Source organism: Chiloscyllium punctatum, chromosome 45 (genome assembly GCF_047496795.1).
Source record: "Chiloscyllium punctatum isolate Juve2018m chromosome 45, sChiPun1.3, whole genome shotgun sequence".
Lineage (NCBI taxonomy): Eukaryota > Metazoa > Chordata > Chondrichthyes > Orectolobiformes > Hemiscylliidae > Chiloscyllium > Chiloscyllium punctatum.
This window is the reverse complement of record NC_092783.1, coordinates 14,046,365-14,066,431: the sequence shown is the minus strand read 5'-3', so window position 1 is coordinate 14,066,431 and position 20,067 is coordinate 14,046,365. Positions and strand designations below refer to the sequence as shown.

Sequence of the window (20,067 nt, the reverse complement as noted above, 5' to 3'; positions counted from 1 at the left end):
AAATCATTGCTGCAGCTCCTCAAGGTAGATCCAATTATCTTCAGTTCCTCCATCCATGACCTTTTCTCCACTATAAGGTCACAAAAGGGAATGTTCATTAATGACTGCATAAAATTCAGCACTATTTGTGACTCCTCAGATATTTCAGCAATCCATGTCCAGAAGCAACAAGTTCTGGACCACACAATGGGTGACAAGTAATATATTACCAACACACAAGTGCAAGGCAATGACCATTTCCAACAAAAGAGAATCATTTCTTGATATTCACAATCATTACCATTACTGAATTCCACACTATCATATCCCTGGGATTTGCAGAAATTGAACTGGACCAGTCATAAGTAATGTGGAGCTTATTCAAGGAAAAGCTACTATGTGTCCTAGATAAGTATGTACCTGTCAGGCAGGGAGGAAGCTGTAGAGCGTGGGAGCTGTGGTTTACGAAGGAAGTAGAATCTCTGGTCAAGGGGAAGAAGAAGGCTTATGTTAGGATGAGATGTGAAGGCTCAGTTAAGGTGTTTAAGGGTTACAAGGTAGCCAGGAAAGACCTAAAGAAAGAGCTCCGAAGAGCCAGGAGGAGACATGAGACATTGTTGGCGGATAGGATCAGGGTAAACCCTAAGGCTTTCTATAGGTATTTAAGGAATAAAAGAATGACAAGAGTAAGATTAGGGCCAATCAAGGATAGTAGTGGGACGTTGTGTGTGGAGTCAGAGGAGGTAGGGAAAGCACTAAATGAATATTTTTCAACAGTATTCACTCTAGAAAATGACAGTATTATCAAGGACATAAATGAGATACAGGCTACTAGACTAGGTGTGATTGAGGTTCACAGGGAAGAGGTATTAGAAATCCTGCAGAGTGTGAAAATAGATAAGTCCCCTGGGCCGGATGGGATTTATCCTAGGATCCTCTGGGAAGCCAGGGAGGAGATTGCCGAGCCTTTGGCATTGATCTTTAAATAGTCATTGTCTACAGGAATAGTGCCAGAAGACTGGAGGAGAGCAAATGTGGTTCCCCTGTTCAAGAAGGAGAGTCAAGACAATCCTGGTAATTATAGATCAGTGAGCCTTACTTCAGTTGTTGGTAAAGTGTTGGAAAAGATTATAAGAGAGAGGATTTATAATCATCTCGAAACGAATAATTTGATTAGGCATAGTCAGCACGGTTTTGTGAAGGGTAGGTCGTGCCTCACAAACTTTATTGAGTTCTTTGAGAAGGTGACCAAACAGGTAGGTGAGAGTAAACCAGTTGGTGTGATGTATATGGATTTCAGCAAGGTGATTGATAAGGTTCCCCACAGTAGGCTATTATACAAAATGCGGAAGAATGGGGCTGTGGGAGATATAGCAGTTTGGATCAGTAATTGGCTTGCTGAAAGAAGACAGAGAGTGGTGGTTGATGGGAAATGTTTATCCTGGAGTCCAGTTACCAGTTGTGTACCGCAAGGGTTGGTGTTGGGTCCACTGCTGTTCGTCATTTTTATAAACGACCTGGATGAGGGCGTAGAAAGGTGGGTTAGTAAATTTGCAGACAACACTAAGGTCGGTGGAGTTGTGGATAGTGATGAAGGATGTAGTAGGTTACAGAGAGACATAGATAAGCTGCAGAGCTGGGCTAGGAGGTGGCAAATGGAGTTTAATGCGGGCAAGTGTGAGGTGATTCACTTTGGTCGGAGTAACCAGAATGCAAAGTACTGGGCTAATGGTAAGATTCTTGGTAGTGTAGATGAGCAGAAAGATCTCGGTGTCCAGGTATACAGATCCTTGAAAGTCTCCACCCAGGTTGACAGGGTTGTCGAGAAGGCATACACTGTTTTAGCTTTTATTAGTAGAGGGATCGAGTTCCGGAACCATGAGGTTATGCTACAGCTGTACAAAACTCTAGTGCGGCCGCACTTGGAGTATTGTGTACAGTTTTGGTCACCGCATTATAAGAAGAATGTGGAAGCTTTGGAATAGGTGCAGAGGAGATTTACTCGGATGTTGCCTGGTGTTGAGGGGAGGTCTTACGAGGAAAGGCTGAGGGACTTGAGGCTGTTTTTGTTAGAGAGAAGAAAGTTGAGAGGTGACTTAATAGAGACATATAAGATAATCAGAGGGTTACATAGGGTGGATAGGGAGAGCCTTTTTCCAAGTATGGTGATGGCGAGCACGAGGGGGCATAGCTTTAAATTGAGGGGTGAGAGATATAGGGCAGATGTCAGAGGTAGTTTCTTTACTCAGAGAGTAGTAAGGGTATGGAATGCTTTGGCTGTAACGGTAGTAGATTCGCCAACTTTAAGTACATTTAAGTTGTCATTGGACAAGCATATGGACGTACATGGAATAGTGTAGGTTAGATGGGCTTCAGATTGGTATGGCAGGTCGGTGCAACATCGAGGGCACTGTAATGTTCTATGTTCTATAAGGTTAGAGACTGAGAATTCTGCAGTAAGTAACTGAACCCTTGGGGTCAATCTTTGATTCCATTGTGTGACAGAGAAGATAGAGGAACAGACTGCAGGCAGAATCCTTGACGGGATGGAATGTAAGAGGATTTTACAAATGAGCAATCAAAATCAATTCTGTCAGCAATGAAAATGAAAATCTCCCTGTTAATGTTGGCAACACTTTGTTTAATGGTGTCAAATTTAATTTGTTGATGCTCCTGTTAAGGATGTTTTATTAACTTCACAGTGTTAACTAACTCAACATTCTCCCTCTCAGCTGAGACCTCTAGCCGATAGTCAACCAAGTTCTTACTACTGTGTAGACATTTGTCCCCTTGCAAACACTGGACCCATTTGTTTGATATTGATGGATCCCCAAAACAGGCAATAGGCCCCTTGGAAATATGGAGCCCTGGGCCTTCCCACTCAGGATTCTTCTCTGAAATTATATCCTGCCTGTTTTGAAATATTTTCTCAATTCTTCAATTTATTTTCCGTTTCCAATGCAATATATGCATTTTATCTTTTTCTGACCCTACATAACACTTCTAATTTCCCTTTAATCTTGTGATCAAGGTAATACTTTATCTCAGTCTTTGCTAGTACACTAGACAGTTTGCTCTTCTTACTCTTTCCCTTTATGCTTTCCACAATCCAATGTTCTTTATTTGTATATTTACCTCTTTAAGTTCTACCTTCTCTTGCTTTTTCTGATTGTTTTCATTCCTTCTGTCCCTTGACAATGTGGTTTAAAGGATATCTTGCTCTCTGTGTCATCAATACATTATCCCCCATCCTATTGAAATGTAGTAATCATTGTAGACAGGTTCCCATCTTCTCCTGAACTAGTGTCCCATATAATGATGAATTCTGTTATATAAGATCCAGAAAACAAACATAGGATGAGAATTGATTTTGGGGCAAAAGTTCCGATATTAGCTTGGTAGCGAATAGAAGTGTACTTTAAGGAGTGCCATGTAGTGGGAGGGAGCAGCAGAGAACAGAGAGGGCTAGCAGGAGTGAGGCAGCTATAATCACAGCTGCCTGTGATGGGGAAAAGGAGTTGAAAAGACGACACTAGGCTAGAGTTAGAAAAATGCAGAGCTCTCAGTGGTTTTGGTTGGAGGGAGTTAGATTTACAGAGAATCAAATCATAGAATCCCTACAGCATGGAAGCAGGCCATTCAGCCCCTTGAATCCACACCAAACCCTCCAAAGAGCATCCCGCCCAGAGCCACTCCCTTGCCCTATATTTCCACTGGCTAACCCACACACCCCTGGATACTTTAGCACAGTTATCCACCTAACCTGCACATCTTTGAACTGTGGGAGTACACCCACACAGAGAGAATTTGTAGACAGTTGCTGAAGGATGGAATTGAACCCAGGTCTCTGGCACTACCAGGCAATAGTGCTAACCACTGAGCCACCATTCACCCTAAAGGAATAGAAAAGGACAGGGGAGCTTCAACAGGAGGACTAGAAGTTTTGAATCAAGCCATTGCTGGACTGAGAGCCAATATCATTCAGTAACCGAGCGTTAATGGATGGGCAGGACTAATAGGGAGTGTGTATATAGGCAACATTTAGATAATCTCAAAATGAGTTTATAGAAGATAGTAGTGTTGGAAAATTTTATCTTGCAACACACCATTATGCGTCAGTTATGCTCCACAGCCTTTTTTACCCTTCCCAATCCTAGAACACAATTTAAAGTGATCTGCAAAACAAGAGTGAAGAGAGCAAAACTTTTTTCACTAAGTCAATGCTAGGGGATGGAATGCGCTGCTTACAAGTGTGGAGGAGGGCAGCTTACTTTGAGGCATTTGAGAGGACACTGGACGATATTTGGATAAATCCAATATGTAAGGGTATGGGGGGAAAAGCAGGAGCTTAGTACTGATAATGATTTTCATTTAATGATGGGCTGAAGAGCTTCTTGCTGTGTCATAACTCTTTAGTGATTTGATGAAGGAACACTTGGGATTGCTCCCCGAGTCTTAGATCTGTCTCCTAATCTCCTAAACGTCTTCAGGCCTTACCTTCCCAAAATCATTGGCTCCTACTTGGATCATAAATGGCTGATTTGCTTGCAAATCCATTTCCAGTCATTCTGATGTGTTCCTTACTCCTAGACCTTGGAAGCAAGAAATCAATGGGGTTCTCAATCTGTGCCAAAACGGATTTAGCAGTTCCAAAGAACAATCACACAGGATTCAAAATGTTAGTGTTTCTCTGTCTCCATTGCTGCTGCCAGACTCCATCATTTTCTGTTTTAATTGCTAACAGATCAATTAACTTTTACCACAGGAATACATGGCACTGTGGTTAACACTGCTGCCTCACAATGCCAGAGAGCTGTGTTCAATTCCAGGTGACTGTCTGTGTGGAGTTTGCACATTCTCCCTATGTCTGCAGGGATTTTCTCTGGTTTCTTCCCAGAATCCAAAGATGTGCAGATTTGGTGAATTGGCCATGCTAAATTGCCCATAGTTTTCAGGGATGTGTAGGTTAGGTACATTAGTCAGGGGTATATAATGGGTCTGGGTGGGTTACTCTTTGGAGGCTTGTTGGGCTGTAGGGCCTGTTTCCACTCTGTAGGGATTCTTTGAATACAATTCAAGCTTCTGGAAGTTTCCAAAGTAACTTTTCGTGGATATATCTAAAACAGTATTCTTCTGTGGAATTCCACATCTGTCATTGTCGAGGATTTTACTCTAAAGGAACAATACTGGGTGTGTCCAGGTAACAAAGGAGTGCTATTGAGCCTGATTACACACAATATACCCATCCAAATGCCTCTTAAATGTTGCAATTGTACCAGCCTCCACCACTTCCACTGACAGCTCATTCCATACACGTACCACCCTCCGCGTGAAAAAGTTGCCCCTTATGTCTCTTTTATATCTTTCCCCTCTCACCCTAAACCTATGCCCTCTAGTTCTGGGCTCCCCAACCCCAGGGAAAAGACTTTGCCTATTTACCCTATCCATGCCCCTCATAATTTTGTAAACCTCTATAAGGTCACCCCTCAGCCTCTGACGCTCCAGGGAAAACAGCCCCAGCCTGTTCAGCCTCTCCCTGTAGCTCAAATCCTCCAACCCTGGCAACATCCTTGTAAATCTTTTCTGAACCCTTTCAAGTTTCGCAACATCTTTCCGATAGGAAGGAGACCAGAATTGCACGCAATATTCCAACAGTGGCCTAACCAATGTCCTGTACAGCTGCAATATGACCTCCCAACTCCTGTACTCAATACTCTGACCAATAAAGGAAAGCATACCAAACGCCTTCTTCACTATCCTATCTACCTCGACTAAATTATACTGCTCCTTGACTACATCCAGGAGAGCATGCTGGTTCTGACTTTTAGATGGACCACAAGCTAATGGAGGTTTGGAAATACATTTCAGCCTTATCAAAATTACATTGCACTGAATATGGACAGAAGGGAAGGAAGGGTTGGGGCTTCCAGTCTATCTCTCTCCTGTGTCCTATCAAAGTGATTGAGAGAAACATAGATGCTAGTTAAAAATCACACAACACCAGGTTATAGTCCAACAGGTTTAATTGGAAGCACTAGCTTTCAGAGAGCTAGTCCACAACCACCTGATGAAGGAGCAGCTCTCTGAAAGCTAGTGCTTCCAATTAAACCTGTTGGACTATAACCTGGTGCTGTGTGATTTTTAACTTTGTACACCCCAGTCCAACACCGGCGTCTCCAAATCATAGATGTGAATGGCAGAATTTTGTTACAAATATTGCAAATTTCCTACTCTATAATCCGATTTTATTGGGAGTGATGATGTGGAGGTGCTCATGTAGAACTGGAGTGTACAAAGTCAGAAGTCACATGACACCAGGTTATAGTCCAACAGGTTTGAAATCACGCAAGCTTTCAGAGCACAGCCCCTTTGTTGGGTGCTGTGAGAGAGCAGGGCACACACGCACACACACAGTTTATAGGCAGAGAGATCAAGGGCAGAGAGATCAGAAGATCATACAACTGGTATGAGTGGAGTGTCAGATAATATGTCTTTACAGGTGACAAAGAGTGTTGGACGGTGGTGGGGAGAAAGTGTATGTGTATGTGTGTTTGAGAGTGTATGAGAGAGTAAATGTGTGTGAGAGAATGTGTGTGTGACACATATACTCTCTCACACACGTTACTCTCTCATACACCCTCAAACACACATACACATACACTCTCTCCCCACCACCTCACACATGTAAAAATCTATGGGGTGTATCATTTCATTGGGCCTGAGATGTTACCTTTTGTATATTCCTATCACTTTGCTTGATTAACATGACAGTACAGGGTAAAACAAGGGCTGCAGATGCTGGAAACCAATTCTAGATTAGAGTGGTGCTAGAAAAGCACAGCAGTTCAGGCAGCATCCGAGGAGCAGGAAAATCGACGTTTTGGGCAAAAGGCCTTCATCAGGAATAGAGGCAAAGTGCCTGCAGAGTGAAGAGATAAATGAGAGATAAATGCTACTTTCTCCTCACCCCCACCCTCCTCTCATTTATCTCTCCACCCTGCAGGCACTCTGCCTCTATTCCTGATGAAGGGCTTTTCCTGCTCCTCAGATGCTGCCTGAACTGCTGTGCTTTTCCAGCACCACTCGAATCTAGAACCTGACATGACAGTACACCACTGGCATTGACTTTATAAACGCTTTACACACCGTCTAGCACTGTTGGTCACCTGCAAAGACACATTATGTGACACATCAGTTGTCTGATCTTTTGATCTCTCTGCCTATAAACCCTGTGTGTGTGTGTGCCCTGCTCTCTCATTGAATTTGACGAAGGGACTGCACTCTCAACGCTTGTGTGATTTCAGATAAACCTGTTAGACTATAACCCGGTCATGTGACTTCTGACATTTTGGGAGTGGGCAAGGATAAATGATTGTGACATCCCAGGAATGCTACAATTACAGAGATCCTGACGACTCTAAGAGCAGGTTTTCATGATCATTTCCTGTCCTAGCCTGGCAGTTTGCCAGGTTTATGAACTGGCCAATTGCCACGTGATCAGATAATAAGGAAACTTCATTAACATGTGAGAATTATAGGCCTAGGTCTCTCAGTGGGTTACTTGAAAACCCCAAACCCACTGTCTCTAAACCAGGAGTAAACATAGTTATGCTATGTTGTGGTGGAATTTTTCAAATCTATCAGTTTAGCTGCCAACAGCTGCCCACCACATTTGCCTAGCCTTCATGAAGGTGCACTTAACTCTCTCTGTCATTCAGCACTGAACCAGGCAGCTCATAAATGAAAGTGCTTACAAGGACAGAAAGACTAACACAAGGCTGCCATTATGTAATGTTTGCATTTACAATTTTGACTGAAACTGTAAACTTTGACTGAACATGTCTCCTACTCCAAACAAAAGTGTCAATGATGCATAGCATGGCTTCAGGTTCTTTACCAGATCTGTGCCATCTTAGTAAAAAAATCACACAACACCAGGTTATTGTCCAACAGGTTTAATTGGAAGCACACTAGCTTTCGGAGCGACGCTCCTTCATCAGGTGATAGTCGCTCCGAAAGCTAGTGTGCTTCCAATTAAACCTGTTGGATTATAACCTGGTGTGTGATTTTTAACTTTGTACACCCCAGACCAACACCGGCATCTCCAAATCATGTGCCATCTCTTTAATGATGACTCTATAGGTTATAGAAAGGTAACTACTCTTGAGATTCCTGTTTCTAGTTGTAGTGAGAAATGTTTACTGTGAAGAGTGAATGTCTGAACCATAGCCCTCCCTTAAAAACAGCATCCCAGGCATCAAGGTGAACATTGGAATGAGGTAATAAAAGCAGGTAGGCTTATGGGATCAACAAGGTGCCATGCTCTGAGGAAGCACATGTTAAAGGCCTGGCACTGTTTCCAACTGTTTTCGAATTGTTTCATGCTGAAAGCACTGGGATAGCACGTTTACTTGATATGATCTGGTGTAACCTGTACCTGCCCTGTAGCCATAGCCAAAATGGTGGTGTTTGTTTGGAACAGGCTGTGCATGGCACCGTCACAAACTTTCCATTGCGCCAGCTGTAGACCCTTTAACATTGGTGAAGTGACTGCTACTACATAAAACCATAATATTTAGTAGAATTAGTAAAGCATAAATTGCAGAAACTCTATCACATTTTAAACTCTATTGCCAATTTAATGTTTACAGGTCAACCCAACCTTGAACCCAACCTATTCTAACATTGTATTGGTTGAGTTAGATGCCCAATTTGACAATTGGCTCAGCCCTGAAAATGTTCAATCAACTAAGCCTGTAATCAATCTGACTTCTTCCTTTCTAATTGACCTTGATGACCAAAAGTCAGGTCCTATGTTTTCGATTGATACGGTCAGATTTTAATATCGGGATAGTTTATGAATACAAGACCACTGAATCCCTGTGTATATCAGAAATGAGGAACTGAGAGGCAAAGTGAGAAATTATATTGGACAGGCTGAAAGAATTTGATTATTTCTTAGAGCCATAGTCATAGAAACGTACAGCATAGAAACAAACCCTTCGGTCCAACCTATCCATGCCGACCAGATATCCCAACCCAATCTCGTCCCACCTGCCAGCACCCGGCCCATATCCCTCCAAACCCTTCCTATTCATATACCCATCCAAATGCCTTTTAAATGTTGCAATTGTACCAGCCTCCACCACTTCTTCTGGCAGCTCATTCCATACACGCACCACCCTCTGCATGAAAAGGTTGCTCCTTAGGTCTCTTTTATATCTTTCCCCTCTCACCATAAACCTATGCTCTCTAATTCTGGACTCACCCACCCCAATGAAAAGACTTTGTCTATTTATCCTATCCATGCCCCTCATAATTTCGTAAACCTCTATAAAGTCACCCCTCAGCCTTCGGCGCTCCAGGGACAACAGCCCCAGCCTGTTCAGTCTCTCCCTGTAGCTCAAATCCTCCAACCCTGGCAACATCCTTGTAAATCTTTTCTGAACCCTTTCAAGTTTCGCAACATCTTTCCGATAGGAAGGAGACCAGAATTGTATGCAATGTTCCAACAGTGGCCCAACCAATGTCCTGTACAGCCACAACATAACCTCCCAACTCCTGTACTCAATATTCTGACCAATAAAGGGTAGCATACCAAACGCCTTCTTCACTATCCTATCTACCTGCGACTCCACTTTCAAGGAGCTATGAACCTGCACTCCAAGGTCTCTTTGTTCAGCAACACTTCCTAGGACCTTACCATTAAGTGCATAAATCCTGCTAAGTTTTGCTTTCCCAAAATGCAGCACCTCGCATTTATTTGAATTATCTGCCACTTCTCAGCCCATTGGCCCATCTGGTCAAGATCCTGTTGTCATCTGAGGTAACCCTCTTCACTGTCCACTACACCTCCAATTTTGGTGTCATCTGAAAACTTACTAACTGTACCTCTTAAGCTCACAGCCAAATCGTTTTTATAAATGATGAAAAGAAGTAGACCCAGCGCCAATCCTTGTGGCACTCCACTGGTCTCAGGCCTCCAGTCTGAAGAACAACCCACCACCACTCTCCGTCTTCTACCTTTGAGCGAGTTCTGTATCCAAATGGCTAGTTCTCCCTGTATTCTGTGAGATTTAACCTTGCTCACAAGTCTCCCATGGGGAATCTTGTCGAATATCTTACTGAAGTCAATATAGATCACATCTACTGCTCTGCCCTCATCAATCCCCATTGTTCTCAATCAAGTTTGTGAGACATGATTTCCCACGCACAAAGCCATGTTGATTATCCCTAATCAGTCCTTGCCTTTCCAAATACATGTACACCTTGTCCCTCAGGATTCCCTCCAACAACTTGCCCACCACCAACATCAGGCTCACTGGCCTTAATTCCCTGGCTTGTCCTTACCACCCTTCTGAAACAGTGGCACTATGTTAGCCAACCTCCAGTCTTCTGGCACCTCACCTGTGATGTAAGGCCACAGAATGATTTTTAGATGATGCTCTGAGAAATGTAAACAAATCTGTTTTGCAGTTCATTAAAATCCTGGAATGATGATAATATGGGGATAAGGTGATCGCAAGCCTTCTGTGAGACATGGGTATCGTGAACAAGGTCTGTACTTCTGGCCCCTCCTTAATTGTTCTTGAAGAAAAATATGAGCTGCCTACAGTTGCTCGGGTTGTTTTAGAGGGTAGCTCAGGATTAATCTGGTGCTAATGGCCAGCAAAAAAATTGACAGTAGTAGATAAAAGTAGATACTATAGATGCTGGAGATGTAAAGTATAAAGGGAAAGTTATGTTTCTCACTTCACAGATGCTGCCACACCAGTTGAATTTCTCGAATATTTTCTGAAATGTTGGCCAACAGGAAAACCTGAGCACACAAACCAGGATAAGAAAAATAGACATGCACTCATACACCACCTTGATTAGATTACCTACAGTGTGGAAATAGGGCCTTTGGCCCAACAAGTTCACATCAACCCTCGGTGAGCAACCCACTCCCTACATTTACCCCTTCACCTAACACCACAGGCAATTTAGCATGGCCAATTCACCTAACCTGCACATTTTGTATGGACTGTGGGAGGAAACCGGAGCACCTGGAGGAAACCCACGCCGACACGGGGAGAACGTGCAAACTCCACACAGACAGTTGCCTGAAGTGGGAATTGAACCCAGGTCTCTGGCATTGTGAAGCAGCAGTGCTAACCACCGTGCCGCCCACTCAGAAAGATATGAATAGTACTTCAGACAATAAATTATTGTGAAGTGTACTAACTCTTTTTATAAGTAGGTACAATAGAATAGCGGCTATTGTTATTGGACTAGTCTTTAGAGGCATGAATTGGATACACGTGTTGAAATCCCATCACTAGGGCAGTTTAGCTCAATGAACGAAATGATTCTGGAATTAAAAGCTACTCAGTAATGATGAGCATGAAACAACCTGATTGCCGTAAAAAGGAGTCTGTCTTCCTTACCTAGTCTGGCCTACATGGGACTCCAGACCCACAGCAATGTTGTTAACTCCTAAGTTACCTCAAACCTGGCCTCAGAAGTCACTTTGCTGTCTACCTTCTCAAGAGCAATGGAAAATGCACTATCAATGCTGGCTTTTCCAATGATATCCACATCCTGTGAATGAATAAAGAAAATAAAGAAGCAGCACTCCACATTTCCTTCCAACTCCATTAATAGTTAATTTGATTCCTTGAATACATTTGTTCCTCTTTTTGCATTTTCCAATCCCTATTGTTAATGAAACTGCTGAATATTGTTCTGGGCTCTTTGAACAGGTTACTTGCAGGGTATTAGCTATAACCTGTCGAACAGAATGTTGGTCTTTAACCCACACCTAGAAATTATTGTTTTAGCAATGCACATCCTCCTTCTTGCCGCTGCATAAACAGATTGATATTTTATGAAGGGATGGGATGCATTGCGAAACTTGGAGAGTAAGTTAGAATACTGCTTGCCACCTGTCTTCAGACTCAAATAAACTGTGCCTCAGCACCTGTATATCTCTACTCTCAGGTTATCGAACCAACTTGAGTAAATGCAGTTAAGATACAGATCACTTATGATTTAATTAAGTGGTAGAACAGGCTCGAGGGTCCGAATGGTCAACTCCTGCAACTATGTTCAAATATCATAAACTGTAACAGCTGCCCAGTGGCAAACTTTCATGGATTTAGCAACACGCTTAGCTGTATCCAAAGACAATTTGGATAATCGACATTCAGATAATCAAGGTTCCTCTGTAGTTTCATGTCCTGGAATGGGTAGGCCACATCCATCCACCAAAGTCTCTCATCTGTAGGTCACTTTTTGGTGACCCTTGCTGAAAGTATGAATGTGAGGGTGCCAGCTATGGATAAAGCTGTTGATGATGCACCACATGGTTCAATATCCTGTCAACTTGGCTGCTAGATAACCTAATGGAGGAGGTCCAATATTGACTATAGTGATTACGTGAAAGGGGAGGCAAAGGACAAAATCAGTCTAAAAACTAAGAAACAAATAATTGAAGACCTCACTTGAAGAGAGCAAAAGTAAGACTGTAAGACTGTTTATTGGAAATATGAGAATTGAATTCTCTTGTTGTGTAGGGAGGTGTCCTCCACTAACATTGAGCAGAATAAAGGAGGGGTCATTCAAGAAAGATGTATAGACCTCCATACTTTAACTTCCATACAATCTAGTCAGGGTGCAAAGAAGAGAATTGAAATAGTGTACTCAGTAGTATGTAAAATATAACAAAAAGATAGGAATAAAAGTGTAGGGCAAGTCTGAATTGACTGAGCTTGTAATGGAATTTAGGTTCATTCCTGATGAAGGGCTTTTGCCCAAAACATCAATTTTCCTGTTCCTCTGATGCTGCCTGACCTGCTGTGCTTTTCCAGCACCACTCTAATCTTGTACTGGAATTTCTATGAGAGGAGATCTCATAGAAACATATAAAATCCTGATGGGACTGGACAGGCTAGATGTGGCAAGAATGTTCCCAATGTTGGGGAAGTCCAGAGCTAGGAATCACAGTCTAAAAATAAGAGGTACTCCATTCAGGACTGAGATGAGGAAGAATTTCTTCACTCAGACAATTGTGAACCTGTGGAAGTCTCTCCCACAGGAAGCTGTTGGGTCCAGTTCATTAGATAGATTCAAGAGGGAAATGGATGAGGCCCTTTCAGCTAAAGGGATCAAGGGGGATGGAGAGAAAGCGAGAGCAGGATACTGACATTGCATGATCAATCATAACCTTTTTTTTTAGGTTAGATTCCCTACAGTGTGGAAACAGGCCTTTTGGCCCAACTAGTCCACACCAACCCTCAGGTGAGTAACCCAACCAGACCCATTCCCCCTACCTAATGCACCTAAATTTACGGGCAATTTAGCATGACCAATTCACCTGACCTGCACATCTTTGGACTGTGGGAGGAAACCAGAGCACCCGGAGGAAATCCACCCAGACAGAATGTGCAAACTCCACACAGACAGTCACCCGAGGCTGGAATCGAACCCGGGTCCCTGGCATTGTGAGGTAGCAGTGCTAACCACTGAGCCACCATGTCACATCATGCCAATCATATTGAATGGTGTTGCAGGATTGAAGAACCGAATGGCCTACTCCTGCAGCAACTTTCTATGTTTCTATGTCTTCATTTTTTAAACCTTCAAATCTTGGGGACTGCTGATTATTGAAGTCAAGACAAAGAGGCTATGTTTCGATTAGTACAGTGCAACCCTGAAATGCACACAGACCACTCCTGATACTAAACTTTGCTCAGAAATCAAAATTGACTGAAGGTGCCAGATACTCTGACGCACAGTCAATACTTATATGTACTGAGTCCAAATTATCCTTAAATACATGCAAATTAACATGACAATGCGGGCCTCTAAAGGAAATGGTCGTTATGATAAAGTAAATAATGATGGAAGCCAATTCAAAAGTAACTTTTCAAAAGGAAATTGCATAAATACTTGTCAGAGAGAGAATTACAGAGTTATAGGGAGAATGTGGGGAAATGGGTCTAATAGGATTGTTCTTTCAAAGAGCCTGCAGTGACCCTTTGGTCTGCTTTCTTTACTAAGTACATTGCAATGAACCTCACTTAAAATAAGAAGCAAGCATAAAATTCTCATGCACCCTTTTTGCCATGTTTCATGTCATTAGGTCTAAAACTCTGTTTTAAAACAATAACAGGGTCCAACTCACTAAACTCATGCAAATATAAACCAGACAACAATGACAAACTTGCATGACAGTTGCTGAGTAATTGCAGTGAAACATGACACTGCCATAAATCAGAGCTTAATACAGTCTCCTCCACATATAATTAATACCTTCATGCAAACACAAGTTGCGTGTTATACTCAGTGGATTGTGAAAATGTCTGAGAGGAGCTGCTGGATCTACCTGGCTATAGGCCAGATCGGGCATTTAAATTTGGAGGGACATAACTAAAAGCAAGAAGGAGCAATCTGAAAAGTTCACTTGACTTCCTATTTATTTTACTATAACCTCCCCTCAACCCTCACTCCCTCACTCCCTCTGCTCTACAAGGATCCAACCATCCTACTCCTGCACTCTAATGTTTTCTATCAAGTTCCCCTTTTTTAGACGTCTTTTCCTGCTCTCAGACATCATCAAACTCTCTCTCATCTTCACTCAGCCTTTGTTTCCAACCTCACTATTTCCTTCCCTCTTGCACCTGCTCAGTGCCTTTTAGATTCATCTCTTCCTTTTATTGTAAAGTACTCAAACCCACCTTCTGCATAATGACATGATACAAGATTGCTTTTCTCCTTAATTTTATTGAACAAAACTTGAAGGTTGTAAATCGGTTATTTCATCGCTCAGCTGTTCAAGGTTCGCTTTTCCTTCCAGTTAAAATAGTTAATTCCTCATTAAATGAACTTTAGACTTGTTGTTTGAGCTACTGTGCACTTCATCAAATTGGTTAGTGCCAAACTGCGAATGCTCAATATATCTCATTGTTATAAGATCATTAAACTATCATAAGGCACAGCGTGGTGCAGATCAGTTCACATTCACTCACTTGGGAGAGATGAGAGAGAGTTATGGCCAATAGCAGATATTCTCTTTATCTCTATCGTTAATGTACAATAATGCAGTATGTCACACTAATACAGAGCACATTGTTCCATTGTGGAACAATCTGCCATGAAACAATGTCAGATTAATTTGAAGCAAACTCTTCTAGGGCATCAGAGCACATTGATCAGTCAGTAATGCCACACAATTGAATAAATCGATTAATCTAATAAATCTGGTTACAACTGCTTTCTCTCACACCAACTAGAATAGTCTGTTGCACAGTAACATATTAAATTGAAATTATGAGTATCAAGAGGATTAATTCAGTGACAATTTATGAAATGTTTTTAATAAGGAATTAATAAATAGTAAATAACTGTCCGATTGAACTCAGCAGACAATCCATATTTTAGATTAATTTTGAAAAGTTAAAATGATGATTTTGATCAGATTAGCTGTTGAACCCAAATGTTTAAGTTACTTTTGGAATCATTTACCTGCTGCAATGTTTAGTAGCTTACAGGCTGTTTCTATCTCCTTGAGAACTTCGCCGACCACCATCGTCTGAACCTGTTCTAGTGACCTTTCTTCAAAGTGGACACTGTTCTGATAGTCCAGCTCTGTGGGTACACATAGCTCCTGACTGTCCACTATGGGGCATTGTTCTGGCTCTTTGTGCAGCTCAGTCTTCATGATGTGGTCAGTCTCTGGCCGCTCCACCAGCCCCTTAGATAGCCATGCATAGTCTTCAGTTAGCAACATGTCGAAATAGGACAAGTAGACAGGCAGTGTCCGTTCAGGAGTTGAAGGGTTACTGGATGGTTCCACCATGGTCCACTCGAGACCCTTTGGGTGACTGGGTTTCTCCAGGTTGGTGAGTATTGCATCCTCAAAGGCAGTTCGATTCTGCTGCAGCATGGTCAGTCGCCGACCAGCACTGCCCATCACCTCAAGTAAACTCTTCAGATCTATATCAAAACAAGATGAGACAAATGTTTAATTGTATAATAACATTATCCATACACTGATGACTATTGACTGCTTCACAACAAAACTGTTCATTGAACCCTTTGGGAAGCTGTAAGCTAGAAACGGGGATTATGAGGTCAGTTGGTCACTTAAATATCCCAGTAAGTCCTGAATGAGCTTTAATGAATGTTTTACTCATGGGTCAGTTTGTATTAATGGATGATCACGTTAAGTGGAGCTGTTCGTTCAAATACAGGATTCAAACTGTAGTTTCTTTCTTGTGGAAAGAAAAGCTGCTGCTTAAACAGACAACATCTGACTTTCTTTTCATGACTTTAATTAAAAGGGCCCGACTCTTTCTTACAACAACGTCTTTGCCTTTTACCAAATGAATAGGAATTAATTGTGGTTGATGGCAAAAAAAAAGAGAATTAGACATTAAGGTTTACTCATTCTTAAGCTTAATATATCCTAGTTTTAAAGAATGCTTTTAGGTTATATGTGTACATAATTAGACTACAAACCTTGACTTAAATACTTTTGCATCTCCATCAAGACCTGCAGTAGTACCAAATGTGAAAGTAAGGTTATATCTTCTGCCAGTACCGTGGACAAGCCTGGGAAATAGGTGTAAACTATGATGCAGTGTGAATGTGCAACTACAGTTTGGCAGCTTGACAGAAAACACAGGTCAACTTGAAAAGAAATTTTTGTATAAACTTGTATAATAGAATATTAAGATCATAATATTCACAATTTACCACCACCAAGAGTCTTACGCTATTAGAATAATTAAGATTGGTCTTTTGCCCACAACTAATGGAAGAGAGAAAGCACAGCCGGTTAACTTGTCATTTAAACATTGCAGCTTCTGCAGAGACAGTGCCAGCTCTTCCATCGTAACACCACTTTCAACCATTTATCCTACTTCTCTGGGGTTCCACCAAAGGCACAGAAGACAATTTGAAGAACTCTTCAGGGTTCTGCAAGTTTTTCTTCAGTCTTCAACTTTTCCCCTCCTAACGATACTGACTCCTGCTAAAGAATCAACCAACTGGCTTTCCTTATTCTGTGAACACCAATAGAGGACATTCAACCATGGCGGGAACCACAGCCAAAACTGATTCCATCAAACACAGATCTCGGTGAGACGGAAATACGGGTGTGTTTCAAACCTACTCTCAATCCCCTATCTTAATGTTAAGTCTATTTATCATCGAACTGAGTATAGTTAATAACTAACTAGAGATGTTTCAGTCTGTATTGCTTACTGCTACATGGAATGATGCCTTCGTCTGTGGCAAGGTTATCTAAGGGGCTTTTTGTTTCTTCTGTTGTGCTTTAAGCCTCCTCCTTGCCTTTCTTCCCCACCATCCGACTATAAGATAGCAAGCTTTTAGAAACTTGGACCTTGCAGCTTCACTGAGACTGATATAATGCCAATCTATTATTGGCTAGTGCACTGGTCACTTAGTGATCCTTTTACAATAACCTAGAACAATCTGTTACACGCACTGCACAATATCATATTGATCTAGGACAGTCTGTCAAGCAGAATTGCATAATATTTTAACTGGACCCATCGAAAGACTAAACAGTGAATGAAAGTTGTTAAAAATGATATAAAAATTTAAGGAATTATTGAATATTAAACAGGCGCGAGATTAAAAAGATTTGAGCCCATTGGTGATGTTGAAAGTTAAGCTCACAGAAAGGCCTCCATTGCATCCAGCAACCCAGAGTCAGACCTGGGTTCTTTGGTTTTCAATTTTGTTCACACTCATTTTCTTGATGAGTGGTTTGTGCAAGATCTGGTTGAGTTATTGGATAAACTAGTGGAATTTTGTCATGAGGCTTCACTAGTGAGATAATGAGTTGGTACAGTAATACAAAAAATGAGAAACTGCTTCCACGTGAGAGTCAGTAAGCAGAGGACACAGAAATAAGTTAATTAGAAAAAGGACAAAAGATGAGATCAGAGTTTTATTGTCATGAAACAAATTTAAATGAACTGGAACTGACCTTTGGGAATGGGACTTGCAAAATGGCTATTTACAAGCTCTGTACAGGTATTATGGGCTGAATGGTCTTCTTTTTTGCTGTACAATTCTATCACTAACTGTTTTGTCTTAACCAAGATTATTCAAGGACTCAAAATAGGAAGAAAAAAAATTATGAGGAAATGGAGATCTGGGGGAATCTCGAAAGGCTTTGATTTTGGTTGCTCACTTTTTGTTTTCTGTTGTCAATGATTCTGTTCCAGAAAGTTATCTTAGTCCCAAACCAAAGCTGAAATAAAGTATAACAGTTGCTTGGGTCTGAATGCTTATATTTGTTTTACTGATTCAATTTGACTCTACCTTCTCAACTCTTGACTCGTTTGGTTCATTTAATCTCTTGTCGATGGATAATTTCGCTGTAGATGCTGGAAGGTTAAACTACTAACATTTAGAATTTAAACAAAACACAAGGGACACAGTGAACACAAGTTAGGAAGTTATCACAATTATGGCCATTATAATCAGAGATATCAGACTTGCAATCTGAAAATCCACCATCATAAGCTTGGGCAGAATTGAGAATATCACAAGTTTCAATCCTGTTGTTGGAATTAAATCTTTAACTTGAAATGTCTGTTCATAATATTCCTTTTCACATTTAATAAATATTTCTTGCTACGTTGTAAGTTTTTTGGCCAATCTGATGTGCAAATATCAGGCAGGTCACAGCTTCTCTCAATATATAATTGATTCCAATTGGATTGTGTATCATTGTCTTGCTAGTCACCATCAAAGCTATACAAGACAGTCACAAAGACTGTATACCCCATATACTACACCTTTTACTCTGATATACCCAAATTTTAAAAACGAATGAATGGTTTTACTGTCATGTATATTTTATGGTGAGAAAAGCAGTAAAATATAGTGAAAAGCTTTTCCATTGTCGCTACAATCCAGCACCATTTTGAATAGTTTTAAGAACAAGAAAAAAAAGGAAATGGCTTAAAGAGAGTCCATCAGTCCTGAGATGACTCTTCATCAATGACGCCTATGCCGCCATCACTCCTCCACTCTTTTTCACTGCCATCTGCACCAGACCCAACCAATGTAGAAGTTGCCACTCTTCAGCTGCCATCTTTTGCTGCTAGGCCAATTCTCTATTACCACTGCCTCACCGTTACCTGTGGTGGACCCAACCAATAGACAATAGATGCAGGAGTAGGCCATTCTGCCCTTCGAGCCTGCACCGCCATTCAATATGATCATGGCTGATCATTCCTAATCAGTATCCTGTTCCAGCCTTATCTCCATACCCCTTGACTCCACTATCTTTAAGAGCTCTATCCAATTCTTTCTTAAAAGAATCCAGAGACTGGGCCTCCACTGCCCTCTGGGGCAGAGCATTCCACACAGCCACCACTCTCTGGGTGAAGTAGTTTCTCCTCATCTCTGTCCTAAATGGTCTACCCCGTATTTTTAAGTTGTGTCCTCTGGTTCGGCACTCCCCCATCAACGGAAATATGTTCCCTCCTGCCAGAGTGTCCAGTCCTTTCATAAGCCTATAAGTTTCAATCAGATCCCCTCTCAGTCTTCTAAACTCAAGGGTTTACAAGCCCAGTCGCTTCAGTCTTTCCGTGTAATGCAATCCTGCCATTCCAGGAATTGACCTCGTGAACCTACGCTGCACTCCCTCAATAGCCAGAATGTCTTTCCTCAAATTTGGAGACCAGAACTGTACACAGTACTCCAGGTGTGGTCTCACCAGGGCCCTGTACAGCTGCAGAAGCACCTCTTTGCTTCTATACTCAATCCCTCTTGTTATGAAGGCCAGCATGCTATTAGCCTTCTTCACGACCTGCTGTACCTGCATGCTTGCCTTCATTGACTGGTGGACAAGAACACCCAGATCTCTCTAACAGCCCCTTTACCTAATTTGATACCATTGAGGTAGTAATCTGCCTTCCTGTTCTTGCCACCAAAGTGGATAACCAGACATTTATCCACATTAAACTGCATCTGCCATGCATCTGCCCACTCACCTAACTTGTCCAGGTCACCCTGTAATCCCCTAACATCCTCATCACATTTCACCCTACCACCTAGCTT

General features: G+C 41.7%; 1 protein-coding gene across 2 annotated transcripts in view; it reads right to left on the bottom strand.

Annotated features, from left to right (window-relative positions):
* The window catches only part of spdef (SAM pointed domain containing ets transcription factor), a 97,598-nt gene that overhangs the window by 29,437 nt on the left and 48,094 nt on the right, over nt 1-20,067 (bottom strand). For both annotated transcript variants that reach the window (XM_072563325.1, XM_072563324.1), the window contains exon 2: nt 15,487-15,957. In XM_072563325.1, the coding sequence (XP_072419426.1) occupies nt 15,487-15,934 (448 nt within the window). In that variant the 5' untranslated portion in view covers nt 15,935-15,957. The remainder of the gene's footprint in view (nt 1-15,486; nt 15,958-20,067) is intronic.